Source organism: Oryctolagus cuniculus, chromosome 21 (assembly GCF_964237555.1).
Source record: "Oryctolagus cuniculus chromosome 21, mOryCun1.1, whole genome shotgun sequence".
Classification (NCBI taxonomy): domain Eukaryota; kingdom Metazoa; phylum Chordata; class Mammalia; order Lagomorpha; family Leporidae; genus Oryctolagus; species Oryctolagus cuniculus.
The window spans coordinates 6,094,823-6,117,265 of record NC_091452.1 but is presented as its reverse complement, the minus strand read 5'-3'; the positions used below and the strand labels follow the sequence as shown (position 1 = coordinate 6,117,265).

Sequence of the window (22,443 nt, the reverse complement as noted above, 5' to 3'; positions counted from 1 at the left end):
ATATATATATATATATATATATATATATATATATATATAATTTATTTATTTATTTTAAAGATTGACTTTTTAGATTTTTAAAGATTTATTTATTTATTTGAAAGTTAGAGTTACACAGAGAGGAGAGGCGGTGTGGGGAGGGTGTCCTCCATCCACTGGCACACTCCCCAGATGGCCACAACAGCCAGAGCTGTGCCAATCCGAAGCCAGGAGCCAGGAGCTTCCTCCAGCTCTTCCATGCAAGTGCAGGGGCCCAAGGACTTGGGCCATCTTCTACTGCCTTCCCAGGCCATAGCAGAGAGCTGGATTGAAAGAGGAGCAGCTGAGTCTCGAACTGGTGCCTATATGGGATTCCGGTGCTTCAGGCCTGGGCGTTAACCCGCTACACCACAGCGCCAGCCCCTCAAATAAATATATTTTTAAAAACTTAAAAGATACTCAAAAGAACAAAGAATATATGTGCACATAAAGTCTTGTATAAATTCATACTAGCCAAAAAAAATGGGAAGAACCTAAACATTCATTATTAATGAACAGATAAACAAAACTGCTCTATCTATTCAACAGAGTGTAGTTGTTTTGTTTTTTTTTAAGATCTATTTAGTTTACTTGAAAGTCAGAGTTGCACAAACAGAGGAGAGGCAGAGAGACAGAGAGGTCTTCCATCCGCTGGTTTACTCCCCAGATGGCCGCAATGGCTGGAGCTCGCTGATTCAAAGCCAGGAGCCAGGAGCTTCTTCTGGGCCTCCCACGCGGGTGCAGGGGCCCAAAGACTTGGGCCATCCTCCACTGCTTTCCCAGGCCATAGCAGAGAGCTGGACAGGAAGTGGAGCAGCCGGGTCTCGAACCGGCGCCTATATGGGATGCCGGTGCTTCAGGCTACGCCCAGAGTACAGTTTTAGTCATCAATAATAAGAAATCAAGTACTGACAAATGCTACAACATGGATGAGCCCTGAAAAAATTACATTAAGTGAAAGACACAAAGAAAATTATTTTACTGACAGCAATGTCCAAGTCAGGCAAATCTAGAGACAGAAAGTCAAAGTAGGGGCCAGTGCTGTGGTATAGCAGATAAAGCCACCATCTGCAGTGCCAGCATCCCATATGGGTGCCAGTTTGAGACCTGGCTGCTCCACTTCTGATTGTGCTCTCTGCTATGGCCTGGGAAAGCAGTAGAAAATGGCCCAAGTCCTTGGGCCCCTGCACCCGCGTGGGAGACCCAGAAGAAGCTCCTGGCTCCTGCCTTTGGATCGGCCCAGCTCTGGCCATTGTGGCCATCTGGGGACTGAACCAGCGGATGGAAGACCTCTCTCTCTCTCTCTGCCTCTCCTCTCTCTGTGTAACTCTTTCAAATAAATAAATCTTTAAAAAAAAAAATTACTGCCTGGGGCTGGCATTGTGGTGTAGTGGGTAAAGCCACCGCCTACAACACGAGCATCTCATATGGGCACCAGATTGTGTCCCAGCTGCTCCACTTCTAATTCAGTTCCCTGCTAATGGCCTGGGAAAAGCAGTAGAAGGTGGCCCAAATGGTTAGGCCCTTGCCACCCACATGAGAGATCCAGAAGAAGTTCCAGGCTCCTGCTTCAGCGTGGCCCAGTTCTGGCCCTTGTGGCCATCTGGAGAGTGAACCAACAGATAGAAGATATCTCTATCTCTATAACTCTGACTTTCAAATAAATAAATACAACTTTAAAATAAAATAAAAATGTTTTGTCTGTGTCTGCCTTTCAAATAAAATAAATTTTTAAAAAGGGAGGCAAGCATTTGACATCGTGGTTCCAACGCCACTTGAGAGATCCATAAACGAAACGGAGTCCCTGGGCTCAACACCAGGCTCCAATCCCAATTCTAGCTTTCTGCTAATCTGCACCCCTGGAAGCCACAGGTGATGGCTCAATGACTGGGTCTCTGGGAGATCCAGACTGAGTTCCTGGCTCCTGGCTTCAGCCTGAGCTATTGTAGACATTTAGGAAGTGAACCAGAGGAAGGGAGACCTCTCTTTCTGTCTCTCTCTGACTTTTAAGTAAAATAAATAAATGCTTTTAAAAATTAATTACAGAGATGGCTGTACAACACTGAATATACTAAAAACTACTGAATTACATACTTTAAAAGGGTGAGTTTTATGATGTACAAATTATATTCCAATTAAAAAACAAAAAACTTTAAAGGGTAAAAATTTATGATATTACATGAACCCAGCAGAACTGAAAACATAAACTTAGTAAGAAAATATCTTTAAAAATAAATACATAACCAATGTTATCAGCAATCTAGTCATCTGTCTTTCAAGTTCAATTAACAGAAAGGCTTTTTACCAGTCACCCAAAAAGTAAGAGTACTTACCACCTCTATTTCCAGTAAGTTATTCTTATTTTCAAGTGTTCTCACACGACAAGTAGCTTCATTCAAAGCATTATCTAATTGGCTACATCTAAAAACCATAAATTTAGTTTTAATTAGGAGAAAAAAACATTTTCCTTAAAAGTTTTATATAAATCTGATTCTCCAATACACAATGTTAGCAATTCTCCAGTGTTAGCTAAGACCCAGATGCCATTTTAGTAAATTACATCACAATGAATCTGTTATTACAGTATCTAGAGAAAACAGGTTAAAATAATGGGGGCTGGCACTGTGGTGCAGTAGGTTAATCCTCCACCTGTGATGCGGGCATCCCATATGGGCGCCAGTTCATGTCCTGGCTGCTCCTCTTCTGATCCAGCTCTCTGCTAATGGCCAGGGACAGCAGTGGAAGATGGCCCAAGTACTTGGGCCCTGGCACCCACGTGGGAGACCCAGAAGAAGCTCCCGGTTCCTGGCTTCAGATCAGCTCAGCTCCAGCCACTGCGGCCATTTTAGGAGTGAACCAATGGATGGAAGACCTTTCTCTCTGTCTCTCCCTCTCAGATTAATAAAATTTTTAAAAAAAAATTAAATAAAATGATGGCATGCAAAGTCCTCTACAAAGCAGTAAGTGCAAAAAGTTACAGCACAAATAGAGGCTTGCATACCCATGTTCGTAGCAGTACTACTTCCAACAGCCGAAAGGCAGAAACCACCCAAGGTTCCTCAACAACTAAACAAGTCAACAAAGTGGGATCTGCACCAACAACGGGTCACTGAGTCTTAAAGGAAGGGAACTCTGATGCAGGCTCTGACACAGAGAATCGTGACAGTGTGCGGAGTGAGAACAGGAAGACACAAAGGACAGGTGTCATGACTCCAACACCAGCAGACACCAGAGCAGCCAAACTCACAGAAGCAGGAGTATAACAAGGTGGCGAGGGCTGGGGAACCAGTGTACAATGGGGACAAGAATTTCAGTTTGCCAGATGAAAAACCCTCTGGAGCAGACAGCAGGGATGGTTGCACAGCTATGTGAGTACAATTAAGTCTAAGAAGTATACACTTAAGGCCGGCACCTCGGCTCACTAGGCTAATCCTCTGCCTTGCGGCGCTGGCACACCAGGTTCCAGTCCCGGTCGGGGCACCGGATTCTGTCCAGGTTGCCCCTCTTCCAGGCCAGCTCTCTGCTGTGGCCGGGGAGTGCAGTGGAGAATGGCCCAAGTGCTTGGGCCCTGCACCCCATGGGAGACCAGGAGAAGTACCTGGCTCCTGCCATCGGATCAGCGCGGTGCGCTGGCCGCAGCGTGCCGGCTGCAGCGGCCACTGGAGGGTGAACCAACGGCAAAAGGAAGACCTTTCTCTGTCTCTCACTCCCTCTCATGGCCACTCTGCCTGTCAAAAAAAAAATGTATACACTTAAAAATGGTTAAAATGGTAAATTTTGTGATGTTTATCTTATAATTTAAAATCAAAATTAAAATTTTAAAAAGTTATAAAAGACGGGATAAAATAGCGTAATCTTAGCTGTGTAAAACATCTATAAAGAAAATTCAAACAGCTTGTAGAAAACAATTCAAAGATTTTAGTGACAGGTGCAGGGGTGCAACAGGTTCAGCATCCCTTATCAGGGTGCATGGGATCAGGTCCCACCTCCGCATCCCATCCAGCTTCCTACTAGTGCACATCCTAGCAGACAGCAGATGACGGCTTAAGAATTTGGGTTCCTGGCTGGCGCCGCGGCTCACTAGGCTAATCCTCCGCCTGCGGCACTGGCACCCCTGGTTCTAGTCCCAGTGGGGAAGCCGGATTCTGTCCTGATTGTTTCTCTTCCAGTCCAGCTCTCTGCTGTGGCCCGGGAAGGCAGTGGAGGATGGCCCAAGTGCTTGGGCCCCTGCACCCGCATGGGAGACCAGGAGGAAGCGCCTGGCTCCTGGCTTCAGATCGGCACAGCGCGCCGGCCATAGCGGCCACTTGTGGGGTGAACCAATGGAAGGAAGACCTTTCTCTCTGTGTCTCTCTCACTGTCTAACTTTGCCTGTCAAAAAAAAAAAAAAAAAAAAAAGAATTTAGGTTCCTGTAACCCACATGGTGTGTAACCCACATGTGCATCAACACCCCTTAAGATGACAAAAAGCTGGGCTGGCGCTATGGTATAGTGGGTAAAAGCTGCCACCTAGATGCCATCATCCCATGAGCACGGGTTCAAGACTTGGCTGCTCTACTTCTGATCCAGCTCCCTGCTAATATGCCTGGGACAGTGGCAGAAGATGGCCCAAGTCCTTGGGTCCCTTCGTCTATGTGGGAGACCTACAAGAAGCTCCAGGCTCCTGGCTTTGGACTGGCCCAGCTCCAGCCACTGTGGCCTTTGGGGAGTGAACCAGTGGATGGAAGACCTCTCTCTTAGGGTCAGCGCTGTGGCACAGTGGGTTAAAGCTCCAGCCTGCAGCGCCAGCATCCCATATGGATACCAGTTCGAATCTCGGCAGCTCCACTTCTGATCCAGCTCTCTGCTATGGCCTGGGAAAGCAGAAGATGTTCCAAGTCCTTGGGCTCCTGCAATCGTGTGGGAGAGCTGGAAAAAGCTCCTGGCTCCTGGCTTTGGATCAGCTCAGCTCTGGCCGTTGTGGTCATTTGGGGAGTGAACCAGCAGAATGAAAGACCTCTCTCTCTTTCTCTCTCTGGCTCTACTCTGTAACTCCTCTGTCTTTCAAAATAAATAAAAAGAAAAAAAAAAAAGACTTCTCTCTGCTTCTGCCTCTCTGTAATTGTGCCTTTCAAATACATAAATAAATCTTTAAAAAAGGGGGGGGGGGCCAAAATGTTAAGAAGACTGTTCTCGGCCGGCGCCATGGTTCAACAGGCTAATCCTCCGCCTAGCGGCGCTGGCACACCGGATTCTAGTCCTGGTCGGGGCACCGGATTCTGTCCAGGTTGCTCCTCTTCCAGGCCAGCTCTCTGCTGTGGCCAGGGAGTGCAGTGGAGGATGGCCCAAGTGCTTGGGCCCTGCACCCCATGGGAGACCAGGAGAAGTACCTGGCTCCTGCCTTCGGATCAGCGCGGTGCGCCGGCCGCAGCGTACCAGCCGCAGCGTACCGGCCGCGGCGGCCATTGGAGGGTGAACCAACGGCAAAAAGGAAGACCTTTCTCTCTGTCTCTCCCTCACTGTCCACTCTGCCTGTCAAAAAAAAAAAAAAAAAAAAAAAAAAAAGAAGACTGTTCTCAAAAGATCATCTAAATAGTTGGGGCCGGTGCTGTGGTACAGTGGTGCAGTGGGTTAACACCCTGGTCTGAAGCACCGGCATCCCATATGGGTGCCAGTTCAAGTCCTGGCTGCTCCACTTCCAATCCAGCTCTCTGCTATGGCCTGGGAAAGCAGTAGAAGATGGCCCAAGTCCTTGGGCCCCTGCACCCACATGGGAGACCTGGAAGAAGCTCCTGACTCCTGGCTTCGGATTGGCGTGTCTCCGGCCATTGTGGCCAATTGGGGAGTGAACCAGCGGATGGAAAACCTCTCTCTCTCTCTCTCTCTCTCTCTCTGCCTCTCCTCTCTCTGTGAAACTCTGACTTTCAAATAAATAAATAAATCTTAAAAAAATAGTTTATGTTAGCTATTTTACTACTGTCATCACCATACTGATTCTGATATGCCAGGATGACTGTCCCCTGAGAGTTGCAGCTGTGTGGCATCATAATCTGATATCGCAGCTGGTCTACAATATGTTAATGGTCCTATTTGCAGTATCTGTGGGATTCTCTAATTTGTAATTTTAAGCTTGAAAAAAATAGATCAACACCCTGACAAACTGGTTTCTGACATGGGGGAATCATTTGTCCAGCCTAACATCACAACTTCTCATTCTGTTTCTACTGTCCCCTGTAACACACGGCATTTGCACTGCAAGCCAGACCCAGTCCCTCTCAGGCAGCAGTGTCCTGCCATTCACTCAGCAGGTCAGACGGCTGTCGGTCAAGGATGCACACTGCCATTTACTGAGACCCTGACTTCCCTCTACACCGCAGACATCCACCCTCTGCTCTCTGTGCCCTGGCACCTTCCAGACACGAACATGCTTTAGCCACAGTACTGCCTGTGCCTTCTCCAACACCTTGTCGTGAGCCTTGAAAAGTCCTCCAGTGGGCTTCTTTCAAAAACTTCGGTTTTCTAACTGTAAGTGCCTTAGTCAGCTTTGCCTTCTCAAGAAAACGCAGAAAGAAAAGAAAAACAATAGTCAACCTCCTCCAACCAGTTCTTTTTTGTCCTAAAAAAATCTGAAATTTTTCTTAGCTCTTTTTAATTACCACTCCTCATCATTGCACTCCCACCACCAAAGCAAAACGCAAGCTGAAAAAAACACTCAAGGATAAGACAGTCACAGTAACCAGTAACTAATCAGAACCAAGGCCAGTTTTCCTATACTTTTTTCTGTTTGTTTGTTTAAAGATTTATTTATGTATTTGAAAGGCAGAGTTACAGAGAGGCAGAAGCAGAGAGAGAGCGAGAGGTCTTCCATCTGCTGGTTTACTACCCAAATGGCTGCAACAGCCAGAGCTGTGCTGATCCAAAGCCAAGAGCCAGGAGCCAGGAGCTTCTTTCAGGTCTCCCATGTGGTGCAGGTGCCCAAGGACTTGGACGATCCTCTACTGCTTTCCCAGGCCATGGCAGAGAGCTGGATCAGAAGTGGGGCAGCAGGGACTCAAATGCACATGGATGCAGCACTGCAGGTGGCGGCTTAATCTAAAGCCGATGTCTTCTGCAGACCCCTCATTTGCATGCATATACTTACACATAAATGCAATATCAGTTTTGGAAGATGAAAAAAAACTAAAAATGGAGTTTTAGAAATGGGACAAATATCCCCACAGGCCCAGGAAAACTTGGTCACTTTAAAGTGAAGCACGCCTGGGCATTAAATTGGGAGAGAGCCAGCACACACTTTGTGTTAGGAGCACAGTGGTGCTTATCTTCCCATGAAGGACATCACTCAACACAGAAGCTGCTTCTTCTCCCTCTTTGCCCAAATGGAAAAATGGCTGCACGTCAGTCATTAGTGTTCTGTAAGACTTGGTCAGATCTTTAAAAATAACAATTTAGGCTAACATGGCTCTGTAAAATATCAGATCCAAAGAACATGCTTTTTCAAGCATTTTATTATAATATAACTCATACTATTGTGGAAATACTGCATCCACATTGGATAAATGCTAATTTCAGAGTTAAATAAGTTTTACCTGTCTACAAGAATCTGATTGGTTTTCTTCCAGTCTTCAACTGCAGAAATCTCCTTTGCCTCCAGCTTCTGTTTCAGACTAGCAATTTCTGATTCGTAATAAGCCCGAAGATCTGCCACATGCCGCGCATGCTTCTCTTTCAGGGTCTGCCTGATCCTGCTGGTGAGGGCAAAGCAGTCACGAGGAAGCACATTCTCACACACTGTCCTCCAGGAGAGAGCAACAACACAGCCAAGCTCCTAGCAAAAATACAGCCCATCTCCTCTGCACACCCACAGAAAATTAATTCACGAAAAGCTGACTGGTAAGCGGTGAAAAAAAGAACATCTAAAAGTGAAATAATCTATCTTAAAAGTGCTGTATCTTTTTCACTGAATATAAACATTACTGAAGTTCAATAAATATCATTCATCATTCAATCAGACATCAGAGAAAATCTATTAACATTACAAGCCATTCACTGAAATACATACTTAGACAATATCACAGGATCGTCCAAGGAAGTCAATGAAATGCATTCTGGGACACTGTTGGCTGTACCTGGAAGCTGGGACTGACTGACAGAGGCCGAAGCTACCAAGACAGTGTTTTCTTCGTCTACAGTGTTGACCGAGAGGTCATTACTAGCAACAGTGTACACCGAGGGAAACGTGGAACTGCTCCTACTTTCGTTTTGGAATGCATGATTCTTCCAAGAGTCCACTGGTGAAGCTTTGGTCTTTGAAGGATATTTTGGGAATCCAGGAGCAATGTTACTTGCTTGTGAAAATGAGTCTATGTCAGAGTGACTAGACACGCTAGGTTCTAGGACAGAATCTGGGGAAAAGGATATTCTGTCATCGAGGGCATTCAGAAAGTCCTGTGGTTGCACTCCCGAAACCTGCGGAATCGGCTTCATGGGTAGTGCTGAATCCAAAGTCAGTACCTAGAAGAAAGGCAGGACACAGGAATGCATCACGCTCCGGGCTCAGGGCTCCTTTTGTTTTCAGGCGAGAAGGCTTAAGCATACGATACACTCTACAGACAGGAAGCGTCTGTGTCACTCAGCACAACATTTACAACTTTGCCCTGGAAGCTGGTTTGGCTTAAAAGCAAAATTGGGACTCTCTCAGGTAACTGCTTGTTTGCTCTTTGTTTTTTATGACAAATATCCTTAAGCAATGGTAGCTTTATCTCATTACTAGCATTAGACTTGAAGAGATGAAAGAAAATTTATTCAGATGGTAGTATCAGCAATGAAAAAGATTTACTGATAACAAAATCAACACTATATAAAGATTTTTGAAAGATTTCAATAAACTCAAAATCCACATTATCAAGTTGATGACACATGCTTGGGATCACAGCGTCACCTCCCTCCTACTTCCTTCCCTAATGCTGATCTGCCTTTCCCTGAGTCTTTGCTCAAGGCTGGGGTGTTGGGTTTCTGCCACTCTCCAGGACTCTGAAGTTTACAAAGGACCTGGTGTCCCAGTGCCCCATCTGTCCACACACGTCCCTTGTTTTTTCTCCATTGGTCACTTCAGTTCTCTCTTCTTTTCCCAAATGTCTCTCATTACCTGACTGCAATAGAGCAGTGTAAGATGAGGGTACTTCAAAAACTGTGTGGGAACCCCCTGCCTGTACCCCTTGCATGCACAACTGAACAGTTCTAGTTCTTTGCTCTGAAACAAAACTTTACAATTCTTGAAAAACACTGGTGTAGCAAATTAAATTGCTCACAATTATTGTACAAGTGAATCAGTGGGAGGTATAACAGGATGGAAAAATCAAATATCAGGTCTGTAAAAAGGGCACAAGTTCACAGTTGAGGACCTATAATACATGAAATAGTAGGTGGGGCCGGCATTGTGAGGTACCAGGTAAAGCCACTGTCTGCAATGCTTGCAACCCATATGGATGACAATTTGAGTCCCGACTGCTCCATTTCCAATCCAGCTCCCTGCAAGTAGCCTGGGAAAAGCAGCAGAGGATGGCCCAAGTGTTTGAGCCCATTACCCATGTGGGAGATATGAAGAAGCTCCTGGCTTCTGGCTTTAGCTTGGCCCAGCCCTGGCCACTGAAGCCATCTGGGGAAAGAACCAACAGATGGAAGACCTCTCTAGATGGCCACAACAGCCAGGGCTGGGCTGGGCTAGGCAAAGGTCAGGAGCCTGCAGTTTCTGCGGGTCTCCCACAAGGGTACAAGGGCCCAAGCATTTGGGTCATGTTCCGCTGCTTTCCCAGGCCATCAGCAGGAAGCTAGATCTGAAGTGGAGCAGCCAGGACTCAAACCAGCACCCATATAGGATGCTGGCACCGCAGGTGGCGGCTTTACCCATTACGCCACAGCACTAACCCCAAATAAGTAAATCTTTAAAAAAGAAACAGTAAGCACAAAACTATCTCATTTAATTCATAAAATGCTAACCAGACATTTTCAGCTCTATTTTTAAGTAACTTTCCTAAGATTACGTAAGGATAAGTGACAGATGAAATTTAAAAGCCAACGAATCTAATTCTAAATTCCAAGCTTTTTCTAGTGTATCCAAAGTCAAAAGATACAAAAATTTAATGGACTTAATGGCAATCATAAAACATAAATACACATACACATAGTTACCTGTCTAGGTGACAGATCCATGGACGGGGTGGGGACAAATGTCTTCTCTAAAGTGTCAGGCAAAGAGTGATACAAGTCCTTCTCCTCCAGCTTCCAGTATGTCAGTCCTGAGGGCACAAGTGCACGGAACAGGGAGTTGTGAGGGAAGGAGACAACAGAGCTTTCTTGAGTGACACTGCTTACCTAAACAAAACTAAACATGGGAAAGAATCCGTTTTTGGCTACCTGGCTGCAGCAAGCTGAATTCTGACAGAAAAGAGTCATAAATTTATCACGAGTCCTAACCTGATGAAAATATTTAAAACTGGTTTATTAAAATTTAAGGTAGGGGCCAGCACTGTGGCATAATGGGTAAAGCTGCTGCCTGCAATGCTGGCATCCCAGATGGGCTCCAGTTCAAGTTCTGGCTCTACTTCCCATTCTGCTCCCTGATGTGCCTGGGAAAGCGGTGGAAGATGGTCCAAGTATTTGGGCCCCTGCACACGCCTGAGAGACACAGAAGAAACTCCTGGCTCCTGGCTTCAGATCACCTCAGCTTCAGCCGTTGCGGCCAGTAGAATAAACCAGCAGATGGAAGACCTCTCTCTGTCTCTACCTCTCTCTGTAACTCTTTCAAGTAAGTAAAATAAATCTTTTTTTAAAAACGAAAGAAAACAGCAAGCACTGAGGGTAAAACTGTAAACCAAGAGAAGAGTGGGTATGCAGTGAGGCTACCTATGAGCAGGGTGGTCAGGGCTGGGAGTTCTCCCACATGGAGGATCGGGGAGAATAGTTCAATCAGAGGAAGAAGCCAATGGCAAAGCCCCAAGCCAGCTGCTATCTGGCATACTGGATCCAACAGCCCCCCAACTCAGAGAAGGGGAGAGCAGCAGGTGGCGACAGAGGCTTGATCCTGCTGCCTAGAGGGCCTCTGTAAGAACTCTGACTGCTATTCTGAGAGAACGGGCCACTATGAGGTTGAGTGCAGACACATGGCATGACACCTTTCAAAGGCTCACTTGGGCTATGTTGGAGAACAGATTGGAAGAGAAAGGGTGGAAGCGGGAAACCAGCTTGGAGGCTTGCGGCCACTCAGTGGCAGAGGAGGTCTGTGAGGTGGAGAGAAGTGGCTGTGTCCTGGAAACCTTCATGAGGCAAAGCAAATTCGTCCTGATGAGCTAGATGTGGGATGTGCAGGAGAGGGAGTCAGAATATAAAGCAATTAAGATGAGAATACCACACCACAAAATGTAAAGAATGGCTCACTGGGACCAGCACTGTGGTACAGCGGGTTAAAGCCTCAGCCTGGGAGCCAGCGCCATGGCACACTGGGTTAATCCTCCACCTGCGGCACCGGCATCCCATATGGGTACCAGTTCTAGTCCCGGCTGCTCCTCTTCCAATCCAGCTCTCTGCTATGGCCTGGGAAAGCAGTGGAGGATGGCCCAAGTCCTTGGGCCCCTGCACCCATATGGGAGACCAAGAAGCTCCTGGCTCCTGGCTTTGGATCTGCGCAGCTCCGGCCGTTGCAGCCATCTGGGGAGTGAACCAGTGGATGGAAGACCTCTCTCTCTGTAACTCGTCTTTCAAATAAATAAAATAATTTTTTTAAATTTTTTGCCAGGCAGAGTTAGACAGTGAGTGAGTGAGAGAGAGAGAGAAAGTTATAGACAGTGAGAAAGGTCTTCCTTCTGTTGGTTCACTCCCCTAATGGCTGCTACGACCAGCGCTGTGCCAATGCAAAGCCAGGAGCGGGTACTTCTTCTCAGTCTCCCATGTGGGTGCAGGGACCCAAGCACTTTGGCCATCCTCCACTGCGCTCCCAGGCCACAGCAGAGAGCTGGAATGGAAGAGGAACGACCAGGACTAGTACCTGGCGCCCCAACCTGGACTAGAACCTGGGGTGCCTCGCCACAGGCAGAGGATTAGCTAAGTGAGCCACGGCACCAGCCCAATAAAATAAATCTTAAAAAAAAAAAAAAAGATTGGGGCTGGCGCCATGGCTCACTTGGTTAATCCTCCGCCTTGCGGCGCCAGCATCCCATATAGGCACCGGTTGCCCCTCTTCAAGTCCAGCTCTCTACTGTGACCCGGGAGGGCAGTGGAGGATGGCCCAAGTACTTGGGCCCCTGCACCTGCATGGGAGACCAGGAGGAAGCACCTGGCTCCTGGCTTCGGATTGGCGCAGTGCACCGGCCGTAGCGGCCATTTTGGGGGTGAACCAACAGAAGGAAGACCTTTCTCTCTGTCTCTCTCTCTCACTGTCTAACTCTGTCAAATAAATAAATAAATAAATAATTTTTTAAAAAAAGATTTATTTTAGGGGCCGGCACCATGATGTAGTAGGTTAATCCTCCGCCTGTGATGCCGGCATCCCATATGGGTGCCAGTTCGAGTCCCGGCTGCTCCTCTTCTGATCCAACTCTCTGCTAGGGCCTGGGAAAGCAGTAGAAGATGGCCCAAGCACCTGGGCCCCTGCACCCACGTGGGAAAACCAAAAGAAGCTTCTGGCTCCTGGTTTCAGATCAGCTCAGCTCTGGCCATTGTAGTCATTTGGGGAGTTAACCAGTGAACCTCTCTCTCTGTCTCTCCCTCTCACTGTCTGTAACTCTACCTCTCAAATAAATAAATAAATTATTTGAAAGACAGAGTTACAGAGAAGCTGTGCAGATCTGAAGCCAGGAGCCAGGAGCTTCTTCCAGGTCTCTCACGTGCGTGCAGGGGCCCAAAGACTTGGGCCATCTTGTACTGCTTTCCCAGGCCATAGCAGAGAACTGGATCAGAAGAGGAACAGCCAGGACTAGGACCAGTGCCCATATGGGATGCCAGCACTTCAGGCCAGGGCGTTAACCTGCTATGCCACAGCACCAGCCCTTTCAATTTGTTAATTCATTCTGGAGCAAGTGGAAATGGTGGAGGCTTTTTGCAGCTAGCTGTTTAAAGGAATTGCAAAAGGGGCCTGCTGCCACCTGGGACATCAGCAGCATCCCATCACTACTGGGGCTGTAGTTTATGCCTGATGGTTTTTAGCCATCAACCAACCTTTTTTTTTTCCCTTGAATTGTAGTCTGTTCACGTTCTAGTTGCTCCACTTTTAATACAGCTCCCTGTAATGGCCTGGGAAAAGCAGCATAAGATGGCCCAAGTGTTTGGACCCCTGTCACCACGTGGGAGACCCAGATGAATCTCCTGGCTTCAGCCTGGCCCAATACTGGCTGTTGCAGCCCTCTGAGAGTGAACCAATAGAATGAAGATTCTCGCTCTCTTTCAAAATAAATAAATCTTTAAAAAAAACAATTGCAAAAGTACTTTTTCCATGTTCATAGAACTTGTAACACAGATCTAAGCAAAGAGCGAAGTTACAGATTCCAGAGGCACACTACACGGCACTGATGGCATGTGACTGTCACACCAAGACACAAGTACCATACCTGTTCCTGAGTCAGACACCCAAGCAGTCGGGCTTTCATCCGGTTTATTGAGGTAAAAAGCACAAGGATGTGGGACAGCAGCAAAATCAGACTACAGTTCAAGGGAAAAAAAAAAAGGTTAGTTGATGGCTAAAAACCATCAGGCACAAACTACAGCCCCAGTAGCGAAAGCCAAGCACCAACCCAGGGCCAGGGAACCTTCAGAGGGTCATGGAGAAGAAACCCCGATGGACCCACAGCTGCAGGAATGGAGAGTGACAGCAGTTAGTAGTGAAAGATTTTCTTTGCCTGTGTAACCTACTGAAGTTTATTTTGGTTCTCTGTGGAGCTAGAAGAGAAAATTAGAGGTGTTATTGAATGATCTCAAAACTAAAATGTATTTGTAATTTGCCATCTACTTCCCAAGGAAACTTGGACTGCCTAGAATTAAAGTCATTTAGTATAAAAATTAATGTAAAAGCTGTAACAACTCATTTATTATCATTACAATACATCAAATTAACTTTGACAAACATAAAGCAATAACATGAACCTAAAATGGCAGGTTACTTCTATACAATTGGTTACTAGTTCCAAAAAAAGGATGAAAATGCTTAGTCATCATTCCTGCCAACAAAAATCCCTAATCAGTCTCCCCTCACAATCTCTGACATTGCCACAAGAAATGTTTCCAGAGACATGTGACAGAAACATTTCTATCAAAAGTTTTCTTATCAGGGCCGGTGCCGCGGCTCACTAGGCTAATCCTCCGCCTAGCGGCGCTGGCACACCAGGTTCTAGTCCCGGTTGGGGCGCCGGATTCTGTCCCGGTTGCCCCTCTTCCAGGCCAGCCCTCTGCTGTGGCCAGGGAGTGCAGTGGAGGATGGCCCAGGTGCTTGGGCCCTGCACCCCATGGGAGACCAGGAAAAGCACCTGGCTCCTGGCTCCTGCCATTGGATCAGCGCGGTGCGCCAGCCGCAGCGCGCCGGCCGCGGCGGCCATTGGAGGGTGAACCAACGGCAAAGGAAGACCTTTCTCTCTGTCTCTCTCACTGTCCACTCTGCCTGTCAAAAAAAAAAAAAAAAAGTTTTCTTATCAGTTCCACCATCACTAAACTTTGAATTCTTGCTCCAAGTCCTTGTGCTGTATTTGCTTACAGTCCCCCAGGCACCCACTGCAAAAGCAGGGGCAGTGGGGACGACCACTCTGCTCTCCAGGAAGGGGACAGACCGACCGCATGAGCCGTACAGAGCACCACCCAGTCTCTCTCTAAAACCCCTAAGTCCTCTCTTGTCTCTTTCACTCGGGATGGAAAAGACCAGAAGGCAGCGACTACGGAAGACCAAGTCAAGTCATCGCAAGCAAAAGATGTTTGTCCCCATGTCGCTCTCAGTGCAAACGTCAATGCCCACGCTGACGGACACAGAGGCTGGGGGCCTTCTATACACAGCTGCCTGCTGCACACGCCGGACAGACAAGGCAGCCAATGAAAACAGGCTCAGCTTTTGATGAAAAAATAAAAGCCCTAAAATGTAAACCTTCTTAACAAAGCCTCTGGCATCAGCCCAGCACAAGGACCTTAATCAGGAAAGTCTAGTGGCCCCCTGAGAAAGACACATGAAGCCCTGGAGCCTGGGAAAAGACAAAGACAAAAGGCCACAGAAACGAGAACAACCTGAGTGCTGGGAAACCCTTCTGCCAAGTTATAAATTCACAATTTCCAGATGCACGGCAAAGTGGCTCTTACCCAAAGCAAAACACCAGTGTGTAACAAAAACCTTGGATCCACAAATGAAGCTTAAGACAACGGAAGAAGAGAAAGGATCAAATAAGGAGGAACGCTATCCCTTTGTGAATCCTGAATGGTGCAAGCAGGAATTGCATTTCAGGAGTGGTGGTGCCTCTAATTCACCAACACCACTGCCTCAAAATCATTTAAAGTCCAAAAATCTCAAGTTAATTTGATTTCCCTAATGATTTAAAACCAAATATATCACTTGCCTAAAAAAAGGCAAAATAAAACCCTGGAGATGAGCAGAGAAAGCCTGGCAGGGAACACCACGTCCTCCCCGATGAAAAACACTCACCACTCACTGACCCCTACAGAAAGGGTGCTTCTGCCCTGCTTCTCCATGGAATCAAAGGAAAACGAGGCTAGGCCGGCAGGTGCCTGCTTCATGCACATCAGGGTCCCCAAGGAGCTTCTGAAACTCCCAATGCACACCACGCGCCCACACCAAAGACATCAAATACCTGTGATGGGCAGCTGAGATCTTAAAAGCTCCTCGGGTGACTATCACACAGCAAAGTCTGGGAATCACTGGGCTGCACCAAAATTATACTGAGTTACAATTACAAAATACAACAAAAAATCAACAAAGCCACCCAGCACATAAACATCAACCAAAATTGTATCAGAAGTCAAGTCTGGGGCCAGCACTGTGGAACAGATTAAGCCTCTGCCTACAGTGCCAGCATCCCATAGAGGCACCAGTTCAAGTCCTACTGCTCCACTTCAATCCAGCTCCCTGCTAATGCACCTGGAAAAGCAGCAGAAGATGGCCTGAGTACTTGGGCCCCTGCACCCCATGGAAGACCCAGAAGAAGTTCTTGGCTCCTTGCTTTGGCCTGGCCCAGCCCTGGCCATGCAGCCATTTGGGAAGTGAATCAGTGAATGGAATCTCTCTCTCTCTTCCCCTCCCTCTCTACTGCCCTCTCCTTCTCTCTGTAGTCCTTTCAAATAAATAAATAAATCTTAAAAAAAAAAAAAAAAGAAAAGAAAAAATGCAAGTCTCCGTAAGATGGTCTCAGTTCTAACCTAGCAAACGGGAGAAAAAGACAAGACTATGTAGGGAAACAGTCTCCCTCTGGGCCAATATATTCCAATGGAAAGGAAATTTTTACCCGAGCCGACTAACCCTGTTTATGCTCTCACCAAACAAGGATACACCACTCTTGATGGCATTTGGGTTCAAAACAACAGAACTGCTGGGTGGAAGGAAACCTGTCTAGAATAGAACTACCAGTAGAGAACCCAGGGACTTTTCTAGAACAGAGCTACCAAGTGAGAACTAAAGGGCTTCTCTAGAACAGACCTACAGTAGAAAAGTAAAGGGCTTTTCTAGAATAGAAGTACCACTTCAGCACTAACGGGTTTTCACTGTTCCCAAGACATTTATGAATTATGCAGCATCCCTACTCCTCAACCCAAATCTGAAAAAGTTCAAAGAACAGGGACATTTGGAAATCTAACTATTGCAAGTTAGAGAGAGAACACTCACTGCAAGAGAAACAGGGCCATATGGGGGCTGAGGGACTACCTTCTTATGACTTCTTTTTATGACTCCATGTGGGTACAGGGGCCCAAGTACTCAGACACAAAGACTGTTTCAGATGATCAAGACATAGCCAATTTCTAGAGGTATCAGGTTTGCAGAGACCTGATTTTTCAATTTCAATGTATTATACTAAACAATGCTAACCTAGGAAAATCTAAGTCAGTAAGGGCTACAAATGTGTACTGAAACTTACTACTGGGGCCAGCCCTGTGGCATAGCAGGTTAAGTCACCACCTGCAACACCAGCATGCCATGTGGGCGTCAGCTGACATCCCAGCTGCTCCACTTCTGATCCAGCTTCCTGCTGATGCACCTGGGAAAGCGGTGGAAGATGGACCAAGTGCTTGGGCCCCTGCACTCACATGGATGAAGCTCCTGGCTACTGGCTTCAGCATGACCCAGCCCTGGCCATTGCAGCCATTTGAGCAAACCTGCAGATGGAAGCCCTTGATAGCTCTTTCTCTCTCTCTCCCACCCTCTCCCCCCGTAACATATTCAAATAAATCAATAAATCTTTTTTTTAAAAAAAGGACTTAGTATCTATAATTCTTTAATGAAAGGAGCTACTAAGTTAGCAACAGGGCCACACAGAATTTAAACATTTAACCTCTTACAATTTAGATTATAAATTCATAATTGTCCAAATTTCAACTTTTTTATAATAAAGGCATCCTAAGGTATTCAACACACAACAGCACTGTTTTCTACAACTTAACAGTAATACAAAGTATTTGAAGGGCTTTTTTAAAGAATCGAATGGATTACTCTCAGACTAAATGTAAACATTGGAGGTACAAACACAAGTAGGACAGACCTCTGCAAGTGATTCGTATTTTCATACCATTTCATCCCTCATTAGCTTTGACTGACAACCTACAAAATAAACAATATTTGGGGCCAGTGCTGTGGCATAGCAGGTTACGCTGCTGCCTCCGATGCCAGCATTCCATGTGGGCACAGGTTCAAGTCCTGGCTGTTCCACTTCCCAATCCAGCTCCCTGCTAATGCGCCTGGGAAAGCAACAGCGGATGACCCAAGCACCTGGGCCCCTGGCACCCAGGTGGGAGACCCAGAAGCTCCTGGCTCCTGGCTTTGGCCTGGCCCAGCCCAGCTCTGGCCACTGCAGACATCAAGGGAGTGAATCAGCAAAAGGAAGATTTCTCTCCCTCTGTCTCTTCCACTCTCTCTGTAACTTTGCCTTTCAAATAAATAAATTTTTTTTAAAAAGCAGTGATACTTACAACAAATCGGTATTTCCAATCCTGAGACGCCAAAAAAGATTTGTAAATGAACAAATGAATAATACAAAAGAAGACAAAAAGTTAGGCAGTGAAGCCAACATACTCAGCAGCAGCTGACATGTGGCGAGGAACGTGACTGAGCACCTACTTTCTCAACTGGTAACTTCTTGCTGTGTTCACTTCCTCGCTTAGATCTTGAACAGCCTTCTTCTACATGTGCCCTCTTTGGTTGGTTCTGCTTCAGCTTTTGTGCCCATGATGTTACAGATTTACTATTTAAGAAGAGAAAACTAAAATTACTTCTTTGAGACAGTATCCCCCACTATAAAACCAAACTTGCATTTGTTGCATACTGTTGTGTCAGTGGCAAAGACTTCGAGGATTTTTTTCTAACAGTGGAAAGACGGTGTTAATTTCTTTTTCAATTCTAATTACCAAAGGCAAAGTAAACAAAAACACTAACAATGATTAACAACACACCAACTCTGTAGCCATAGAATACAACAAAAATGAAGACAGTGGTCCTGTCAAGTACAAGTGAAAGCATACTTACTGGCATGGGCTGGTAATTATACCTGATGGGAAGAAAGATTCGTACTGGTATGGCCAAACATGTCAGTATTTAAAACTGACGAAACTGAGGGAGGCATTGTGACGCAGGGGGATAAGCTGCCAGCAAGCCGCAGCCTACAACCCATGTGGGCACTGACTGAGTCCCAGCTGCTCTACTTCCATCCCAGCTCCCTGCTAATGCCCCTGGAAAAGCAACAGAAGATGGTCCAAACCCTCGGACCCCTGCCACCCACGTGGGAGATCCAGATGGAGTTCCAGGTTCCTGGCTTCAGCCTGGCTTGGCCCTGTCATGGGAGGTTAGGCCCAGCTGGGGAGTAAACAGGCAGACAGAAGATCTTTCACTTTTTTTCCTCTCTCCCTACCTCCCCCTCTAACTCTGCCTTTCAAATGAATAATAAATATATCTTTAAAAAATAAAATGAAATTAATGAACTTGTTTATTTAAGACTGAGTATGGGGCCAGCACTGTGGCATAGCAGGTAAAGTTGCCACCTGTGGAGCTGGCACCCCATATGGGATCCAGTTTCAGTCTTCCATCCACTGGTTCACTCCCCAGATGGCTGCAATGGCCAGAGCTGAGCCAATCCAAAGCCAGGAGTCAGGAGCTTCTTCTGGGTCTCCCACATGGGTGCAGGAGCCCAAGGACTTGGGTCATCTTCTGCTGCTTTCCCAGGCCATAGCAGAGAGCTGGATAAGAAGTGGAACAGCCAGGACTTGAACCAGAGCCCACATGGGATGCCCGGCACTGCAGACCGGGGCTTTAATCTGCTGTGCCACAGGGCCGGCCCCAGGACTTCTTAGTAAAAGAAACTATGGCTGAATGTGAAATAATCTTAAAATTTTGTAATATACCTTAATTTTAAAAATTTGCATCTCTGGGGCCGGCGCCGCGGCTCACTAGGCTAATCCTCCGCCTAGCGGCGCCGGCACACCGGGTTCTAGTCCCGGTCGGGGCGCCAGATTCTGTCCTGGTTGCCCCTCTTCCAGGCCAGCTCTCTGCTGTGGCCAGGGAGTGCAGTGGAGGATGGCCCAGGTGCTTGGGCCCTGCACCCCATGGGAGACCAGGAAAAGCACCTGGCTCCTGACTCCTGCCATCGGATCAGCGCGGTACGCCAGCCGCAGCGCACCGGCCGCGGCGGCCATTGGAGGGTGAACCAACGGCAAAGGAAGACCTGTCTCTCTCTCTCTCACTGTCCACTCTGCCTGTCAAAAATAAATAAATAAATAAATAAATAAATAAATAAATAAAATTTGCATCTCTGAAATATGCTATCTAAAGTGAGGTGAACTACACTTGAGCATAGGAGTCCCTGCCATCCACCTGGGGGACCCAGACTCAGTTCCCAACTCCTAGCTATAGCCTGACCCAATCCCAGATGTGGTGGGCATTTGGGGAGTGAATCAGTGGATAGGAGATCTGCTTCTCTCTCTTTCAAATAAATAAAAATTAAACAGAAAAATATCATTAACCTTACAAAAAATTCTTAATATATAAATAAAAAAGTTGAGGGACAGGTGTCGTGGTGCAGCAAGTTAAGTTGCCACTTGGAATGCCCACATTTCAGATCGGAGTGCTGGTTCAAGTCCTGGCTGCCCTGCTTTCAATCCAGCTCCCTGCTAATGCGCCTGGGAAAGCAGCGGAGGATGGCTCAATCACTTGGGCTTCTGTTACCCAGGCAGGAGATGTGGATGGAGCTCCTGGCTCCTAGTTCAGCCTGGCCCAGCCGGGCGACTGCAGGCATTTGGGGAGTGAATCAATGGATGGAAGATCTTTGTCTGCCTTTCTAACTTTGCCTTTCAAATAACTAAATAAATCTTTTGGCCGGTGCCGGGTTCTAGTCCCAGTCGGGGCACCGGATTCTGTCCCGGTTGCCCCTCTTCCAGGCCAGCTCTCTGCTGTGGCCCAGGAAGGCAGTGGAGGATGGCCCAGGTGCTTGGGCCCTGCACCCTATGGGAGACCAGGAGAAGCACCTGGCTCCTGGCTTCATCAGCGCGATGCGCCGGCCGCAACGCACCAGCCGTGGCGGCCATTGGAGGGTGAACCAACGGCAAAGGAAGACCTTTCTCTCTATCTCTCTCTCTCACTGTCCACTCTGCCTGTAAAAAAAAAAAAAAAAAGTTTTAAAAAATTATTTTAACTGGTAAGTGTTCAAATACATCTTACTTTTTTATAGTCCAACTAAAAGGAACTCTATTTCCTAGATTCCAAACATGGCAAACGAGTAACACTCCCTTCAAATAATACAGAAATTCTAGTCACCTGTTTGTTTTCCCACTGTATACTTCAGAAATCTTATTTTCCTCAAGAAAATTATGTTCAAATTCACCAGGAAAAATGGAACACTCTTCCTTTAAAGAGTCACAAAACTCTTTGGTGGTCTGTATGTAACATTTCTTGTTTTTCATGCCACCCACAAGCGAATCTGTCTGCACCACTGGTGCCCCATACTGTCCTTTAGAAACATCTGGGTGCTCCATGAACTCCTGGGTGTCCTTGGACTTGTCAGTATTTAATTCTGACACACAGAAGGTACCATAGCCACTGCTCAGTGAGCTGCTATCCACGTTGCAGTCTGGTTGTGATGTGGACGTCTCGTGCTGCATCTCAGGTTCTTTCGACTTAGGGTAGCTGACAACACATTCATTTCTTTCACTGCTTTCAGAAAAAAAACCCATTTGACTTTCTGAAGATGCCTGTTTGCTGGAAGAACTTTTCTCACAGGAAACCCAGGAAGCATTACTGGTCTGCAGTTTGACTAAATTTTTTATCTCTTCCTGTATACGCTAGAAAGAAAAAAAATTATAGGCTTGTGTCAGAAAAGAACGTTAAACATCACAATTTTGTAAACATGAAAATATTGTGTTTCAAAATACAATGAGATGGGGCTGGCACTGTAGCATAGCAGGTCAAGCCTGCACGCCATCATCCCATACTGGGTCCCCGCCTGCTGCACTTCCAATCCAGCTCCCTGTTAATGCACCTGGGAAGGCAGCAGAGTTTGGGCCATCCTGCATCCACATGGGAGACCCAGAACCAGTGGCTCAAAGATCTCTCTGTCTCTCCCTCTTTCTGTGTTAACTCAGCCTTTCAAATACATAATATTTTTTAAAAAACATGAGTTATTACTCTAAAAATAAAATGATGTTTTATCTTTTGTTATAAACAAAATTGACTTGCATTTTCTACAACTCTTATAAATAGGAAAAAAGAATACAAATCAAAACTTACTTGAATTTGGTTGTGGAACTGTTCCTGCTGGGCAACAATCTGTTCTTGGCATTGCTTTTCCACCAAACTGAATAGCTGTGACCACCTGGCCTATTAAATCATAAAATCCTGCAGTCAAACATAATTTCAACTTAATATTTCACAGTAATATTCTTCCAGTGACAACTGGCCTTTTTCTGAAGTTTTTAAAATGACAAATATATCAGCCAAATTAAGCAAACAGATGTAAATATATATTTAAAACAAAAATAGGATAAAGGCCTGGGTACCCCTGTGGGTAACCTGCAGTCTGGGAAGCTGAAGGTCTACATAGATCGCCAGCTGATGCCACCTGCTGTCCCTTCTGACCAAGAACTCGCACTTGCACTTCACATTTATCTTAAGTGCTTTGTCCTTCCCTCCCAACAGCTAATGACTTCTGTTAAACACTGATATATCCAGAAAAGGATCCCACATCCTAAAACAAGAAATAGCTTGGTTTTATGAGA

At 46.4% G+C, this 22,443-nt stretch overlaps 1 protein-coding gene across 3 annotated transcripts in view; it reads right to left on the bottom strand.

The window, feature by feature from the left end:
* MPHOSPH9 (M-phase phosphoprotein 9) overlaps positions 1 to 22,443 on the bottom strand; it is a 171,761-nt gene that overhangs the window by 137,698 nt on the left and 11,620 nt on the right. For 2 of the 3 annotated variants that reach the window (XM_051841395.2, XM_051841391.2), the window contains exons 4-11: positions 21,956 to 22,045; positions 20,987 to 21,510; positions 18,302 to 18,425; positions 13,596 to 13,686; positions 10,186 to 10,292; positions 8,057 to 8,508; positions 7,584 to 7,742; positions 2,352 to 2,439 (exon numbers count right to left, since the gene is read on the bottom strand). In XM_051841395.2, the coding sequence (XP_051697355.2) occupies positions 2,352 to 2,439; positions 7,584 to 7,742; positions 8,057 to 8,508; positions 10,186 to 10,292; positions 13,596 to 13,686; positions 18,302 to 18,425; positions 20,987 to 21,510; positions 21,956 to 22,045 (1,635 nt within the window). The remainder of the gene's footprint in view (positions 1 to 2,351; positions 2,440 to 7,583; positions 7,743 to 8,056; positions 8,509 to 10,185; positions 10,293 to 13,595; positions 13,687 to 18,301; positions 18,426 to 20,986; positions 21,511 to 21,955; positions 22,046 to 22,443) is intronic. The other variant, XM_070066113.1, reaches the window with a different exon arrangement.